At 48.8% G+C, this 18,115-nt stretch overlaps 2 protein-coding genes across 2 annotated transcripts in view; one reads left to right on the forward strand and one right to left on the reverse strand.

Annotated features, from left to right (window-relative positions):
- The window catches only part of TNFRSF19 (TNF receptor superfamily member 19), a 231,980-nt gene that overhangs the window by 26,039 nt on the left and 187,826 nt on the right, over nucleotides 1–18,115 (reverse strand). The window lies entirely within an intron of this gene.
- MIPEP (mitochondrial intermediate peptidase) overlaps nucleotides 11,756–18,115 on the forward strand; it is a 66,886-nt gene continuing 60,526 nt past the window's right edge. The window contains exons 1-3 of the mRNA XM_060234792.1: nucleotides 11,756–12,095; nucleotides 15,555–15,728; nucleotides 17,193–17,281. Coding sequence (XP_060090775.1) covers nucleotides 11,928–12,095; nucleotides 15,555–15,728; nucleotides 17,193–17,281 — 431 coding nt within the window. The 5' untranslated portion in view covers nucleotides 11,756–11,927. The remainder of the gene's footprint in view (nucleotides 12,096–15,554; nucleotides 15,729–17,192; nucleotides 17,282–18,115) is intronic.

Consider the following 18,115-nt stretch of genomic DNA (forward strand, 5'->3'; position numbering starts at 1 on the left):
ACGATGGTACCGGGAGTCCAGGATCTGGCGCACCTCATATTCTTCCTCGTCATCCACCAACACCGGTGGTGGCGGCGGTGGGCAAGGAGGCCGAGCTGGGTCAGGGGGTGCAGCTGGAACAAGGAGGGAGCGATGGAACACAGGGTGAATGCGGAGGTGGGGTGGCAACTGGAGCCTGAAGGCGACGGGGTTTATTTGGTCCGTGACGGGGTAGGGTCCAATGAACCGTGCATCCAGCTTGTGAGACCGACCAGGCCGGCGCAGGTAGCGAGTTGAGAGCCACACCTGATCCCCTGGCTGGATTGGGGGGCCTTCCTGCCTCTTCCGGTCCGCAGCCAGTTTATAGGCTTCCTTGGCCCGCTGTAGCTGCTCCCGGAGCAAGTCTTGGCTGGCGCGGAGTTCTTGCAGGTAGGCCTCGACTGCGGGGACATTCGTGGGTGGCAGGATCGCCGGGAAGAACCGAGGGTGGTACCCGTAGGTTGCAGCAAACGGGGTCATTTGGGTGGACGAGTGGACCGCGTTGTTGTATGCAAACTCCGCTAGAGGCAACAGACTGGTCCAGTCGTCCTGCTGGTAGCAGGTGTAACAGCGGAGATATTGCTCTAGCGTGGCATTGGTGCGCTCTGTCTGACCATCAGTCTGTGGGTGGTAGGCTGAGGACAGGTGCACTCGAGTACCCAGGCTGGAATGGAGGGCTTGCCAGAACCGAGAGGAGAACTGGGGGCCCCGGTCTGAGATCAGGTGGGCTGGGAGTCCGTGCAGACGAAAGATGTGTTGCAGGTAGAGCTGGGCTGTCTCCTGAGCTGTGGGAAGTTTCGGACACGGAATGAAGTGGGCCATCTTGGTAAATAGGTCGATGACCACCAAGATGCAAGTCTGACCTTTGGATCGTGGGAGTTCTGTAATGAAGTCCATCGAGATGGTGTCCCAGGGTCCTGAGGGTGCGGGCAAGGGCTGTAACAACCCCGAGGGTTTGGCCGGGACGTCTTTGGCCCGCCGACAGACATCACAGGAGCTGACATAGCGGGCAACATCGGAGCGCACTCGTGGCCACCAGAATTCTCGCGTCAGCAAGTGGGTGGTCTTATGCTGTCCAAAGTGCCCGGCGGGTAACGAGTCATGAGTCAGGCGTAGCACTTCTGCCCGCAAGGGCCCGGGCGGCACATAGAGGCGTTCGCGGTGTAGCAAGAGACCGCCTCGAGTCGTGAACTCGCCTGCTGAGTCGTCTTGGAGTGCCTGGAGGTGTTGCTGGACCCAGGGATCGTTGGCCTGGCTAGCACGAATGTCCTCCACGAGTGTGGGTGAAGTGGAGGTGGCTGCAAATACTGAGGGCGGCAGGATGGGAGCAGCGGGCGCGGCCTCAGTTGAAGCAGGGGCGTATTCCGGTTTCCGGGACAGCGCGTCTGCTTTCCGGTTCTGGGTATGGGGGATGTAGGAGATCCGGAAGTCAAAGCGAGAGAAGAATAGGGACCACCGGATCTGGCGCTGGTTGAGACGGCGGGTGGTCTGGAGGTGCTCTAGGTTCCGGTGGTCAGTGAGCACTTGAACAGGGTGGCGAGCCCCTTCGAGGTAGTGCCTCCAAACCTCAAAAGCCGCCTTGATCGCGAGCAACTCCCTCTCCCAGATGGTATAGTTCCTTTCCGCAGCCGTGAGCTGGCGCGAGTAATAGGCGCAGGGCTGGAGTGGCTGAGACGGCTCCTCGCGCTGGGACAGCACTGCTCCCAGGGCCACGTTGGAGGCATCAGCTTCCACCGTAAAGGGAAGCTGGGGGTCAGGGTATCTCAGGAGTGGCCCGGTGGCAAAACGGGTCTTCAGGGTGGAGAAGGCGTTATCGGCCTCTGGGGACCAGCAGAAGGGTTCTTTGGGGCGGAGTAGTTGAGTCAGGGGTGTTGTCAGGGAGGCATAGGCCGGGATGAATTGCCGATAGTAGTTGGCAAAACCAAGGAATCGCTGCAGGTCTTTGCGATTCTGAGGAGCCTGCCAGGTCAGGACCGCTTCTACTTTTTTCGGGTCCATGAGGATCCCTTGCGGGGACACAATGTGACCGAGGAACTCGACAGAGCGCAGGTCGAAGTCGCACTTCTCCAGCTTGGCGTAGAGGCCATGGGTTCGTAGGCGCTGCAGGACCTGGCGGACGTGCTCGGCGTGCTGGGCAGGATTGCGGGAGTAAATTAGGATGTCATCTAGATATATGATTGCGAAGCGGTCGAGCAGGTCCCGGAATATGTCGTTCATGAACCTCTGGAAGACAGCGGGGGCGTTGGTCAATCCGAAGGGCATCACCAGGTGCTCGTACTGCCCGTACCGGGTCCCAAATGCGGTCTTCCATTCGTCTCCAGGTCGTATGCGCACCAAATTGTACGCTCCACGGAGGTCCAGCTTGGTATAGATTTGGGCCCCCTTTAAGCGATCCAAGAGTTCAGGGATCAGTGGTAGAGGGTACCGGTCGCGGATGGTGATCTTGTTCAGGGCCCGGTAATCATTGCACAGCCGGAGCTCCCCACTTTTCTTCTTCACGAAGAGGACTGGAGCAGACAGGGGAGAGGTCGAGGGTCGGATGAAGCCGCGTTTCAGGTTCTTATCTAGGAAGTCTCGCAGAGCGGCCAACTCAGGCTCCGACATTGGGTACAGACGCCCCACCGGGAGTGGTGCCCCAGGTACCAAGTCAATGGCACAGTCATAGGGCCGGTGAGGGGGAAGCTGATCCGCTCCCGTCTCTTCGAAGACATCGGCGAAATCCGCATACTTCTGAGGGAGCTGAGGACCACCACTCGGGATGCCAGCTGCCAGAGTGGTGGGAGGAGTCAGATGGGGGCATGGGTCTTGGAAACGTAGTTCCTGCTGGGCCCAGTCCACGATGGGGTTGTGCAGCTTCAGCCAGGAAAGGCCCAGAATCAGTGGGAAGCGAGGCATGCGGGCGACATTAAACTGCAGCTGTTCTTGGTGCTGCTGGACGTGGAAGGTGATGGGACAGGTCTCCTGGGTGACAGGCCCAGAACGGAGGAGGCGCCCGTCAATAGCCTCCACCAGCGACGGAGTCTCTTTTGTCTGCACCGGGATCTGGTGCTGTTTTACAAAGGCGGCATCTATAAAACAGTGGGCTGCTCCCGAGTCCAGCATGGCATACACGAACAGCCAGCGTTCGTCAGGCAGACGGAGTTTGACTGGTAGCAGGAACGGGCCCGGGGTATCAGCCCGCTGTTCGGAGGACCCAGCTAGTCGCCCCAGGCTGGGGGGTCCACTTACGCCTGGGGCTGCCCTTTTGGCGGCGGTGGCGGTGAAGGCCCGGGTATCTGATGCTTAGCAGGGCAGCCAGAGGCATAGTGGCCTGCCGTGCCGCAGTAGAGGCACAGATTCTGTGTGCGGCGTCTGGCCTTTTCCTCTGGGGTCAGGCAGGGTCGAGCAGCTCCAAGCCGCATAGGCTCGTCCTCGGCGCTGGTACGAGCTGAGGATGGGCGAGGAGCCAAGTGGCACGGCGCAGGGAGCTGGCGCCCTCTGGTCTTGGCTTGGCGGCGACTTTCCAGGCGGCCATCGATGCGGAGGCAGAGGGTGATAAGTTGTTGAAGCGTGGGTGGTGGCTCCACCCTGGCCAGTTCATCCAGGACCTCCTCTGCCAACCCCTCGGTAAACTGGTCCATCTGGGCAGCCTCATTCCACGCCAAGTCTTGGGCCAGGAGCTTGAATTCGGTGGCATACTGAGCCACCGAGGATTTGCCTTGTTTCAGTGCCCTGATCTTCCGGTTGGCTGTGGCTGCTTGGACTGGGCTAGAGAAAGCAGCAGACAGGTGGGCCTCAAACCCTTGGTAATTAGTTAGTAGGGGAGAGGATGCGACCAGCAAGGGTGTGGCCCATTTGGCCGCCTGCCCCTTTAACAGACTGATGATGAAACACACCTTTGTCTTGTCATTGAGGAAGTCCCGTGCTCTCAGTTCAAAGTACAGCCGACACTGTGCTAGGAAGGCAGGAAATTCTTCCACGGCACCCCCAAATCTGTCAGGTGGGGAAACTGGGCACTTGGCTGGAGCACTGGCCGCAGGTTGTTGCTGCAAGTGCACTACTGCCTGTGTTAGCTGCTGTACCTGGGCTTGGAGCGCAGCCAGTAGTTCTGTGGTTTCACTTGCTTCAGCATCCATCCTGTGGAGTGGGTGTTTGTCTGGTGGAAGCAATCTGTCACGGCTGGGGCCGGGTCAGGCAAAGTCCAGAGGCAGTCCGAGGTCTGTAGCCAGTAAGCCGGAGGGTCTGAGGCGCCAAATCCAAATCAGTGTACAAGTATCGCAGGTCCGAGGTCCAGAAGCCGAGGTCAGGGAGTCCAGAAGTCAACAGGCAAAGTCAGGGAGTCAGGAACCAAAGTCAAGCCGGAGTGGATGCTAGGATGTCAGGGAGATGACTAGTTGCTTCCACAAAGCCTCCTCCCAAAGCCCACAGCTATATAGCCCTCTGCTGGCTGTTGCCCGTTTGGGCTAATTGCTGGCTCAGGGAGGCAGCCAGGATCCTGTCATAACTCAAGCATCCTTGCTCTTAGGAGGGCCAGAATCCTCTCAGAACTCAGGGCTCAGGGAGCGTCTTGCTTGTGAGCGTGCCGCCCTCCTCCGATCCCTGAGGTCCTGCCGGAGGCGGTCACGCACACGAGCCACCCGAGAGGGCGAGGCAGGGGGGCTGGGATCTTCTCCAGCAGGAGGCAGGGGCACTGGTGCAGGTGGCAGGGGCACAGTTTCCTCGTCAGACTCAACTTCCTCTGCAGGGTCCCCAGCACCCATGACAGCCAGGCTCTGTCGTTCGTGTCCTTCCCTGCTTGCTCTGGGGTGGGATATAAACCCATTTGCTTCAGCAATTGTGGGATGCATGTGGATGGCAGAGCCTAACCATAAAAACTAGGAAAGAGATGAATGAAAGGTAAAGAAAGCTTTACAAACTTTCTGCAAACTGGCAATACTGGTCTATTTTTATTGCAAATTGGCAATAGTAGGGATCCTGGAAGTTTTTTCCATCTTCTGTGCATGGAGCAGGGATCACTGGGGATGTATGCATGTGGGAAAGGTATCTGTGAATTTCCTGCATTGTGCAGGGGGTTGGACTGGATGACCCTGGAGGTCCCTTCCAACTCCATGATTCTGTATTCTTTCCTAGATGTAGCAAATGGAACTGTAGTTCTATGTAGAAATTTTACTTTGAGAGAATCAATTGCAAATGACATTGAAGAGAAGGAAGAACTCTTGGCTATATGGCAGTTGAATGAATAATGAACACATTATTCATTCAACTGCCATAAAACCAAGAGTTCTTCCTTCTGTCAAGTCACAGCTGACTTACAACGACCACATCCACAGGGTATTCAAGGCAAGAGATCAGTGAAGATGGCTTGCCATGTACTTTATTTGCATAGCACCCCTGGCCTTTCTTGGTGGTCTCCCATCCAACAACTTAATGTGGCCAACCCTGCTTAGCTTCCAAGTTCTAATGAGCTTGGGCTAAACTGGTCTATCTGGGCTGCTATGCATAGCAATTATACATAGACAATAAACATATCATGATGATTTAGGATTGTGAGGTCCAGACAGCCCAATTCAGAGAACCGCCGTGTTCTGCGCTTGAGTGCAGAACTAGTGTAGGCGGCCACAGTCAGCTCCCAAAGGGGAAACGCCACACCACATGTGGAGGGGGAGCACAAGCCCGACGAGCGAGAGAGAACCCATCGCCATGGTGATTCGGCCCATGCACACGCCATTGGCCTGCTGCCAAGGCGGGGGTGGGGGAGGTACAGGCTCACGCAGGACCACGGGATTGGCCAGCCTGTTGCATGTGACTGGGCTAGGGGGTGGAAAGCCCGCACCTGAGAGGCCATCAGGATTGTGATCTTAGTATCTTCAGGAGTTCACAGAGGCAAACATTTCACCATTAATAAAATGCTGTAATGACAGCAGAAACCACACCAAGTAGGATTTTCCCTTCAGCGTAGCTTTTAATGGTACAACAGTAAAGAGCCTGGCATAGTTGTGTATTCAGGAATCTGTATGTACAGTTCCTGTGAAATCAAGTGTACAAAGACTTTTTCCAGAACAGAGTGCAACAGTTTCCCTGGTGCGTGCTGGGCAATCTCGCTGTGGGCGGGGCTCCATTCAGAGTGGCGGGCAGAAGCAGCTGAGGGAGTGGAGGGGAGGTGGAGCGACACACGCTGAAGCCTCTGTGTTGGATTCCCACCTGCAAAATGGAGACAGAGATCAAGAGCACCTGCAGGGGCAGAAGGTAGAGGAACAGGCTGCATTCCAGCTGAGTGCTCTCTTAAAGGGACTGTCTCTGATGCACCTCCCCACACTGGGGCAGCTGCCACCACCCCCGTCCCTGCCAGGGGTTGGGAGCGTGGCAGAGGGCAGACCAAGGGAAGGGAGCAGGCAGCAGCCCAAAGGAGCGGGATCAGCAAATGCCCCCTGCCGGAGCCCACTACCTTGTTCAAGTGCTAGAGATGCTCGCACACCAGGCGGTCAAGAGCAAGGGGAGGGAGAGGACAGTGGGGGTGTACAGTGCAACTTACCCAGCCATGGGCGACAGTCCTCGCATGCAGAGCCTCCGGGAGCCTGGAACCTTTGGAGACCTGGAAACAAGAGCAGTTAGCCCCAGGGGAGAGACCTCGCTCTCCCCCTCGCAAGTCAAAGATACTGTCAAAGCAACCATGCAGTGCAAAACCTGTCACCAACGTGCCTGCCTGTCCCTCGCTCTAAGTCCATATGGCTGGGAGATCCTTGGCAGAACTTCCCGCCATGTGAAGCTGTCCCTAATAACTGAGTCATGCGAGGCCAGAGCGGAAGTATTTCTAGGAGGGGGGGGGACGCGATCGGGTGCTGGGGAGGGGGCTCATCAGCCTGAGGCGTGAGGGGATTGGTGAGGCAATTACACGCTCCCTAAGGGGTTTGCAAGCTTCCGCAGTGGCGGAGCCGACCTTGGTTTTTTATTTCAATGAGTGCCTATGGGGCACGCTGCTATTTTTGCAGACATAACGTTGCGCCTCTTGGGGGGGGCGTGTCATGGTCCAAACTGCTCAGGGAGCTGCCTAAGCCTGGCCGTGCCCCCAACTCCACCCTCCCCTCCGCCTGAGCGCTGCACTCCGCCTCACTTCCGCCAATGTTCAGTTGCAGCTCTCGGGCAGAGCGGTGTTCTGGCGGCCCCACGCGCACATAACTCCCCTCTGCTGTGGCGGCGCCAGCCATACGTGGGCGCAAATACTTCTTGCGCCCGTGTAGCGGATCGTCTGCTCCCAAAGAACTTTCTGCCCGCCCCCTTTAGGATTGTGATCTTAGTATCTTCAGGAGTTCACAGAGGCAAACTTTTCACCATTAATAAAATGCTGTAATGACAGCAGAAACCACACCAAGTAGGATTTTCCCTTCAGCGTAGCTTTTAATGGTACAGCAGTAAAGAGCCTGGCATAGTTGTGTATTCAGGAATCTGTATGCACAGTTCCTGTGAAATCAAGTGTACAAAGACTTTCAGGTCTGGGATCCAGTCAGTATACTTCTCATTAAATTAACTGGGATTAGAAATCATCATCCAGCTTTAATGAATCTGGCATAGTCAAACACAACTGCATTTAAAATAAAAGGCCATGTAGTTTCATACACATTGGAAAATTTTAAGTAACAGGTGCAAAAACAAGTATAGAGTACCAGAATGTCAGAATTAACAGGTGTAAAGTAAATCCTGTAGTTGAAATATTATGTTCCACCTCACATAGCATCACTGGAAGGGAGTTCATTTTTTTCATGTGTCATCTGTGATTCTACAAGACATAATCCTATGAAGAAAAAAAGTGATCACAACTAAATTCTTTTCACTAATTGTTTTCTGATACAATAAAACAGCATTTAAATATCAGAAAAGGAGGAAACAAAAGAAGCATCATGCATAATGACATATTCTCATTCATTTTCTAATTTGCGATAATGCTGTGAGAGCCAGTTTGGTGTAGTGGTTAAGTGAGTGGACTCTTATCTGGGAGAATCGGGTTTGATTCCCCACTCCTCCACTTGCACCTGCAAGCATGGGCTTGGGTCAGCCATAGTGCTGGCAGAGGTTGTTCTTGAAAGGGCAGCTGCTGTGAGAGCCCTCTCAGCCCCACCCACCTCACAGAGTGTCTGTTGTGGGGGGAGAAGACATGGGAGATTGTGAGCCGCTCTGAGTCTCTGATTCAGAGAGAAGGGCGGGGTATAAATCTGCAATTCTTCAAAAAAAAATCCAACATGGTCTAATTGCTCCTAATGTTCAAAGGGATAAAAAAATCTGCAGCAGAAGATTAAAACTGATGAGTGGGCTTTTCTGATAATAGAGACATGGGAGAAGCAAGTAAAGACAGAACAAGATTAATTTATTTAGTAGGTTGATGGATTTGGGCAGCACAATCATTTTGTGCTTAATAGTGCACCAGCTAATGGAACATGAAAGCAGCTCAGATTTAATTACTTCTGTTTTTAAAAGATATTTTAAATGCTCAAAATGGGCTTTTCGTCTTTACTTTTGTTACATGGTAAACAAGATTTAAATACTTGAAAAATAGAATTTCAGAGGTAAATAGCGTTGGAAAAAAACTAGTAATTTAGGGGTTTCCTAATAGGTAAAATTATAGATTCTGAATCAATTTAGATTGGTGCAAGGTTTACATAACGTTTCATAGAATCCCAGAGTTGGAAGGGGCCATACAGGGAATCTAGTCCACCCTCCTGCTCAATGCAGGATCAGTCTAGACCAGGGTTTCCCAAACTTTTCTTTCCTGTGGCCCAGTTATTTTTACACCTCCTTCGTGGCCCACTAAAATTTGGGGGTGGACCCAGGAGCCTTTGGGGGTGGAGCCGGGAGACAGGAATTATGTCATTTCCTGTGGTGTCAAGGACCAAGTGATGTCACTTCTGGGGCACATTGAACCAAAACTCCACCTTTTCCTGTGACGTCACTTCCAGGGCACTCTCCCAAACCTGCCTCTTCTTCGGAAGTAAATTCATTTTCAGAAAAATCTCTCTGAAATTCATGCTAAGCCAAAATGGGAGTGGAAAGTGGGCGGTCGTCTCTTTTCACCCCCACACCTGCATGCACCTATCTGTTTGTGTATTCTTTTCCAGCTTGCGAGCACTCCTAATGCCCATATTCAATTGCCTGCACCACCTACACATCCCTTCTTCAACAGCACTGGTCAGTGTATGCAGTTGGGAGTGCTGTTGCCATTGCCATCAGGAATGCAGCACGGTGTACCACCCACACTGGGCCCTGGCAGCTGCTCTACCTCAAAATATGCTGATACATTTAGTAGGCCCTTCCTTCAGCTGCTACTACTGGAACACTGTCTCAAGCTACAACCAAGCTTGCTTGGTTTCAAGAAAATCTTTCGACAGCTATTTTACATACTTTTCTTTGCTTGAAACACTGGGAAATTGCTGTGAAAGGTAGCAGAGAATTGTACTGATTAATGAATTAATTTCAAGTTATATGAAGTTCTGCAGTTATCTCAAAAAGGGTATTTCTGAAGGGCTTGGAGCTTTTTACTGGCTGTGTTTCCCATGCCTTTAAAAGCAACCTGTTGTGCAGATACTTAACCAGTGAACTACTTTCATCCCTTTTAATAGCTACAGAGGAGTTTAATTTTGGTGTCAGACAGCTGTTAAAAGCAGGACCAGTAAAATGATGCCAAGTTCATAGTATCATCTCTTCCAGTGCTGTTGAGATATACTGCAGTAATCTCCAATAATCTCTTTCTGCCCCACACCTCTTACTCTCACTCACTCACACAGAAATCTCATAGAAGACCACCTGGCTACAACTGGGGGTGCCAACTTTTCACTGGCAGAACTCCTATGTCTGCAACACCAGTATGATGAACAGAAAAGTTTCAGCCAGTAAAAACGGAAGGAAAGAAAGAAAGAGAAAGGGAAAGAATGGAAAGGAAAGGGAAAAAAAGAAAAGAAAAGAAAAGACATGGAAAGAAAGAACATAAACATAAGAGGAGCCATGTTGGATCAGGCCAGTGGACTATCCAGTCCAAAATTCCCTCATACAATGCCCAAAAAGCACCAGAATGTCCACCAGTGGGGCCAGGGCACTAGAAGCCCTCCCACTGTTGCTTTCCCCCCTCCCAGCACCAAGAATACAGACAGAGCATCACTTGCAGAGAAAGAATGAAAGGGGGGAGGGGCAAAGGGAAAAAAAGGCCTTCTTTACCATCAGATGACCCCAGTTAGCAAAAATTCTGCCCAGGGTTCATTTGGTAAAAAAAAAAAAAATAGCTACTGGAATGTCCAATCCCTGCCCCTCCTGGCTGAAAACACACACACTCCCTTCTTTGCCACCCAGGACTCCTGGGGAAATCTCTCCAAAAGAACATACTGCAAGGCACATGAAAGCTCATACCTTGAAGAACACTTCTTGGGTCTAAAGTGCCAATGGATAACAGCATTTCTCTCAAACACTGGGAGCAGGGGAGAAGGAAGGAGAGGCAGCCCAGCTTTTCTCTGCACAACACAGAGACAGGGCAAGGCTAGCTTTGGCTTTTCTTGTGACCTGGTAGTGAGTCTTCCGTGGCCCGGTACCGGGTCATGACCCTGCAAACCAAAAACACTGGCCTAGACCATCCCTGACAAGTGTTCATTCAGCCACTGCTTAAAGACTGCATGGGAGGGGAAGCTCACCATCACTCATGGAATTTGCTTTGATGTAAATGCCATGCCAGGTTGTGATGGTGGCACCTGACTTTAAGAGGGGTTAAGAACCAATTAATGGAGAGTTGCCAACTTGCCATGTTTGAAAAAATATGCCACTCTGAATGACAGCTGCAATAAAGCAGCCAGGGCTATTCCCTTTGTGTTTTTCTTGGCAACTGTAAGAAATAGACAGCACTATCTCACTTAGGGTGGAGAAAGGGGCTTTCCTACAACTAGTGGCTCTTTCCCTTAAAGGAAGGCTTCCAACCTTAGTGGAGTGGTAGGTTACGAAATAGAGTGCTGAACCCGATGAACCTTTGGTTTCATATTATTCGGGACAGTAGGACAAAACACTTGCTGCTCACATTATTTTTAATGTTAAACATGGCATGAGTTGTAATTTGAGGTCGACTTTGGTGGGAGGGATGGGAACCATTTGACAAAAAATTAAAATAATAATGTAGTCCTAATGTACACTTATCCGTGAAGTTTCTGACTAAACTGGGCTGCAATGAAACTCCTAGTTTATCTATCAAAACAAAGCAGTAAGAGTTTTGAAGCGGGAGTGCAACATGTACCACCTCAGATAGTCTGTAGGGGAAATGTAACGCTTCTCTAAATTCCCAAAGACCCTCCTTTTAGGTAAAATTCAAAACACAAAACCACTTTATACCTTTATTAAGATCAACAAAGATAATGTCAATAACAGTAACAGAATTTTAGTCTTCCTGGGGAAATAAATTCAATGGCTTCTATTTTTTGCTTGAACCAATACAAGAATCTACAACCTCTGAGAGATGCTCTCTTTCTCTCTCTCTTTGTGGTTGGAGAACTGTTTTTCATCTTTAAAATAAATTGATTTTAAAAAATCGACTCATCATTGCAGTTTCTGAAGGGGTACTGACGGTTCTGACCCCCATCACAGCCTGCGTAAACAAGCCCTAGCGAAACGTCACAAAAACAACGACCAGACCTCCTCGTTCAGAGGGTCCCTTTAAAGGACTCCGAGGCGAGCCGCTCTCTTCCTTCACCACCCAGCGTTGGGAGCTATAAAAAGGGGAGAGGCGAGAGAAGCGAGCAAGCTCAGCTAAAAGCTCCTCCTCACGCCTGGTCGCGTCAGAGTTCACAGGCTGAACCCGGAACTAGCAAAGCAGCGGCGGGCAAGTCGCCGGTCCTTGCGCGGTGCAGCTTTTGCCGGCGGCAGCCGCGCGGGGCTCTAATCTGGAGGACTGCTGAGGTGCCGCCTTCGTCATGCTGGCTGGCTGGAGGGGGGTGGCGCGGACGGCCGTGAGCGGCCTGAGCTGGGTCGGCGGCTGCAGGACCAAGCGACGGGTCAGCACCAGCTGGTCCCCGGTGGGCGCTGCCTTCAATGCCCAGCAACAGCCGCAGCAGCACCGGTGGGAGCTGGGGAACAAAACGGTGAGAGGCTGTCGAGGTTACCTTCCATTTGTTCCCTTTTTGGGCTCAGCCGAGCCTCCCCATTTCACGTTAAAAGAAGGGTGTCGGGGGGCTGAGCGGGAGGGACGCGGTAACGGGGCGCCTTTCCGTCGCAGCTGAAGTCATAAAGTACCCGCGCGGGTCTGAGCTTACTCAGGGCAGAGCCAATTTTGCACGGAGGGAAGCATGAAAGATTGCACCCGCTATATACTATGAAAGTATAGTGGGTGCAATCTTATATTTTTGCATGCAAAATTAGCTAGTTATGAAAGTAGGTGTTTTGGTATAAAGGTTAATGTAGAAATAATAAGAATAATAATAACACAACATTTAGTTTAGCTATGTACTTTTTATATTCCCCCTTAGCTTTGTTAACCCCAGACAAGTGCCTCAGTTGCCTTGCCCTTGTTACATCTCTGGGGTAGGGCTTCCATGACAGAATAACTTGGGGGTGAGGTTCCTGTGTTTTTATGTGCCTGTTACTCACGACCTGAGTTTGATCCCGGGTGGAAGCTGAGTTTTCAGGTAGCCAGCTCGAGGTTGACTCAGCCTTCCATCCTTCCAAGGTCGGTAAATGAGTACCCAGCTTGCTGTTGGGGTTGGGGGGGGGGGGAAGCATAGATGACTGGGGAAGGCAATGGCAAACCACCCTGTAAAAAGTCCACCATGAAAACATTGTGAAAGTAATGTCACCCCAGAGTTGGAAACGACTGGTGCTTCCACAGGGGACCTTTTCTTTCCTGTTGCTGTTATGCTCCACTTTTCTTCCATGGTGGAATTCAAGGTAGTTTACATAGGAGTCCCAGGTCTCCAATCCAGAGCCAGGAACTAGCTAGGCATGTTCTTTGGTGTGGCCTCCAGCCATTCATTCTCTTTTGAGACTATTTCAGCTTTAGCATAATTCCTATAGTGATTACCCTGTCTGTCATAAAGCTGTTAAAGATATCCAGATTTAACAATTAAGATCCCAATGAGAGTCCTGCTGGTTCAGACCAGTGGTCCATCTAATCCAGTATCCTGTCTTACACAGTAGCCAACAGTTCCTCTGGACAGACAACAACAAGGCAAAGAGACTGAGGCTTTCCCCTGTTGTTGTCTCCTGGTTCTGAGATTCATAGGCTTAGGTCCTCTGAATGTGGAGGTTCCCCTCAGCCACCATGGCTAGTAGCCATTGATAGAAGAAGATATTGGATTTATATCCTGCCCTTCACTCTGAATCTCAGAGCAATCACAATCTCCTTTACCTTCCTCCCCCACATCCTGTGAGGTACATGGAGCTGATAGAGCTCTCACAGCACCTGCCCTTTCAAGGACAACTTTTGCAAGAGCTGTGGCTGACCCAAGGACATTCCAGAAGCTGCAAGTGAAGGAGTGGGGAAGCAATCCCGGTTCTCCCAGATAAGAGTCCGCGCACTTAACCACTACACCAAACTTGCTCTCTTGATAGACTTATCCTCCATGAATCTATCTCATTCTCTTTTAAAGCTGTTTATTCCTGTGGCCATCACTACATCCTCTGGTATTGAATTCCACATTTTAATCACTCTCTGTGTTAAGTAGAATTTCTTTTTTCCATCCTGAACCTACTGCCTATCCGTTTCATTAGATGCACTCAAGTTCTAGTGTTTTGGGAGACAGAGAAAAATTCCTCTTTGTCAACTCTCTCCATCTCATGCCTAATTTTATAAATCTTTATCATGTCTCCCCCCCCCCCAGTAGTTGTCTCTTTTCTAAACGGAAAAGTCCCAAACTTCAGCCTTTCCTCATAGGGATGATGCTCCAACCCCCGAATCATCTTGGTTTCCCTCCTCTGTACTTTTTCCAACTCTGCAGTGTCCTTTTTGAAACATGGTAATCAGAACAGTATTCCAAATGAGGCTACACCATAGATCTATGGGGCATTACAATATCAGTCAGTCCCTTCCTAATAAATTTCTTGCAGGGTTTGCCGTTTTCACCACTGCAACAAATTTTTTGCCGCTCAATCCCAGCATGTTCAGACCCCATTAGCCTATCCTTGAAGCTGTGATTTTTAGTCCCAGTGTGCATCACTTTACGCTTACCAACACTGAACTTCATTTGCCACACTGTTGTCCACTCACCCAGTTTGTGGAGGTCCTGTTGGAGCTCTTCGCAACCAGCATTGATTTTCATCATCCTGAATAATTTGGTGTCATCTACAACCTTGGCTGCTATGTGATTCAGCTCTAGAAAGCTGTAACAGCCACTGGAGTTCATTTATAGTTATTCACTTTTGCTTTGCTCCAAGGGACATGTTGAATCAATGATGACTATAGTATTTATTTATTATATCAAGTTTATATCCCGCTCTTTCTGCAAGTGGACTTAGGGTGGCTAACAATCCAGAGTGGCATCAAAAAACATTGTTAGTACTGTATTGATAGTGCATCAATTTAAACCTTAAAAATATAAAAACATCATGGTGTTATACATCAGAATAGTATACAATTTTCTAAAAATTCATTTCAGTTGTACAGTAACTGTTGGTGTTCCTTAGAGGCGATGTTATAGATGCTGGTAAACAGTAGTCAGATCCAGGTGGGTCAGCTGATGAAAAATGGTCAGATCCAGGCGGGTCAGCAGACCTCTCCTGGTTTAATAATTTTTAATAATTTGGTTTAGATGTTATATGCCAGCCTGAATTCAATTTTACAGGCCCTGAGAAATTGGGAGAGATCCCACAGGGCCCTGATGGTCTCCGGAAGGGTGTTCCATAATATCGGCACTGCTACAGAGAAGGCCCTGGTGGAGCTCAGCCTGACCTCCCTTGGCCTGGGAATTAAAAGGCGTTTCTGAGTCCTCAAGCGCAGTATTCTCTGGGGAACGTGGAGAAAGGCAGTCCCGCAGACAGACAGGTCCCAGGCCATATAAGGCTTTAAAGGTCAACACTAGCACTTTGAAACAGATTCAGAACACAACAGGCAGCCAGTGCGTTGCATTTAGCACAGGTTGAATGTGCTCTGATCGTGGGAACCCCATTAACAATCTGGCCACGGCATTCTGCACCAGCTGCAGCTTCCAGATCTGATTCAAGGGCAGCCCTTTGTAGAGGGCATTGCAGTAGTCTATTCTTGAGGTGACCCCCCTTACTGGGGACCTAGAATCTTATGATTTTGTTCTCCCTTCCTCCATTTTATCCTTCTAATAACAACCTTTATGTCGGTATCCATATTGAAACTCACTGAAATAGTCCTCAAATCAGCAGATGAAATGAGCATAACATAGCTGTCTTTTTGGTTGGGAGTGTTGTAATAGAAATTGTTACACTCTTTTAGACGTTTACATGTTTGTATAAGAGACTTACCAGACTGTAGAAATATAAAATTCAGGTTTACGATCTGGAGACTGGGGGAGAAAATGTAAAGAATGTCTTTTTTATTATTTTGATTCTATTGTCTCTTTTGCTCCCTTTTTTTAAAGGGTCTGTTTGGTGTTCCTGAATTGAATTGTCCAGAGGGATTTCAAGAAGCTCAAGAAAAATCATTGCAAGAAACAGAACGACTAGTAGAGAAAGCATGTGCTACACCTCCTGGGCCAGAGATAGTAATGATCTTTGATCAACTATCAGATTCCTTGTGTAGAGTAGCTGATCTAGTAAGACATCTTTTATAATTTTGAAATGACTTTTTATCAGTAGGATTTTCTTCTTTGTTTATGATTAAAAGTACAGTTTGGTTTTCCATGGTGAGGGGAGTGTAAAAAACTCTGTATTGTTTTAATGCTCCCATTATAAATTATTCTCATTCTGGGTTCTGGTCATTTTGGCTAAAGCTTGAGGTCCTTGTAAGAATAAACTAGGAGTCAGAATAAACTAGGAGTCAAAAGTTCTTCCTTGAATTTGTATAATGTTATAATTCCTGATATTGTGTTAAAGAAACAACCTGATTTTCCAGTGTGTGTGTATATATGTGTATGGTAAAATAAATACATGTGGGAGATACATACATGATGCTAAACATGTAGCTCAGCAGTCTAACCACTATGCAGCAGTGACATTTCCTCTCCAAAGACTACAAAACAAACTGCACTTTTGTATGTAAAGATTTTGCACATTTTTTTTTTATTATATGCCCACATTTTGGGAGTCCTCTGCCAGTCATTTCTTTTCAATCTGGGAATGTATGGTAAAGAAGACATGGCCAATTTTCATGTTTGACTATGTAACTGAGTTGTTTTCTGCTCTTATGCACATTCTCGTATGGAAAACATTAAACATAAGAATGTACAACACCTTTCCTAAGGTAAGGTTAAAGGTTGTTAGCTCCCCCCTTCCCCTAATAAACTGGGGTTCTAAACCATGGTTTAATCCAGATTTAGAGTGGAGGAGAGGTAGGAATAACTGGCTAGCCCACTCATTTGTACCTCTAGTAATTGAAGCTGAAGCTGCTTTCTGTCTAGGATTTTTATAGTATTCTCCATGTACAGAAAAGGTTGAGGATTGTATGCTCATGGAAAGAAACAGGATTCATGGACATCCAGTCTAAGTATTGGATTATTATGATGTCTGAATATAGCCATTGAGTTTGAGACAGTAGTGAGATATCTGGATGGAAATAACAGGCAGGCAATTAGAGATGTGAGATGGCTGAGAAGGAGGAAAGTCATAGGTGGGCAAGGAGAGTTGGATGTCATCAGCATATAGGTGAGACTGTAACCCTTGGAATTTGATGAGATCACCGAGGGACAGTGGCAAGTATCCTTCCGCTCCACCAGGCAAAGCTGACGCCTTCCTTCAGCCTAAGAAGGAAGAGCTGCGTAAATTGAAGGCAGGCTCCTTAGGCTGAAACAACTTCCTTCAACTTAAGGTGGAATACATGCCAGTGTGTAGAGAAAGGGTCAAGAACAGGTCCCTGGGAGATCGCAATAAAAAGAGGAAAAGTGGAGGAAAACTTCCACATAGACTGTGGTTATGTGAAAAGTTAACATGATGTAATTAAAAAAAAGAAATTCACATTACTGTGTAGGTCTGTGAGAACTTTTCTAGAATTTAAGACTTTAATGTAAATACCAAACCAAACGTTCTTGTCATTGTTGACCTTTCTTTTTCTACAACATCAGGCCGACTTTGTGAAAATTGCTCATCCTAGTCTTGCTTTCAGAGAGGCTGCAGAAGATGCCTGCAGAAACATTGGCACTATGGTAGAAAAGTATGTTTTATTCATTGTGTCACTTTAATAACTGACTTAACTGTTGCATTCCACAGGCAGCAGGCTTAATAGCAACAAAAACTACCATACTGGGTACAGTGTGTTGTCTGCTAAATGTGTCCTGAAATCTTTATGAAAACAGGAAGATGCCTTTTTTCCAAATTAAGAAGTAAAACAATTAGTTTATACTAAGAGAATTCTGATATCCTAATTATAAATACATTTACTTCAACATGAAGACCCCTGTGGCACAGAGTGGTAAGCTGCAGTACTGCAGTCCAAGCTCTGCTCACAACCTGAGTTTGATCCTGGCAGAAGCTGGGTTCAGGTAGTCAGCTCAAGGTTGACTCAGCCTTCCATCCTTCTGAGGTTGGTAAAATGAGTCCTCAGCTTGCCGGGGGGAAAGTGTAGATCAGGTGTGGCCAACGGTAGCTCTCCAGATTTTTTTTGCCTACAGCTCCCATCAGCTGCAGCCATTGGCCATGCTGGCTGGGGCTGATGGGAGTTGTAGGCAAAAAACATCTGGAGAGCTACCGTTGGCCACCCCTGGTGTAGATGACTGGAGAAGGCAATGGCAAACCACCCCGTAAAAGAAGTCTGCCATGAAAAAGTCGTGATGCAACGTCACCCCAAAGTCAAAAATGACTAGTGCTTGCACAGGTGCCTACCTTTTTTATATATATAAATTTCAACATGTGTTTAATTTAATTCTGTGGCATTTTCATAGCTACCATTCAAAATAACATTGAACAGTGTGTGTATGTGTATATATCCCCATCAGTCCGGCTTTTGCCCGGGCCACGGGGTGGAGACAGTGCTGGTTGCTCTGGTGGA

This window comes from Heteronotia binoei, chromosome 3, assembly GCF_032191835.1.
Source record: "Heteronotia binoei isolate CCM8104 ecotype False Entrance Well chromosome 3, APGP_CSIRO_Hbin_v1, whole genome shotgun sequence".
Classification (NCBI taxonomy): Eukaryota; Metazoa; Chordata; class Lepidosauria; order Squamata; family Gekkonidae; genus Heteronotia; species Heteronotia binoei.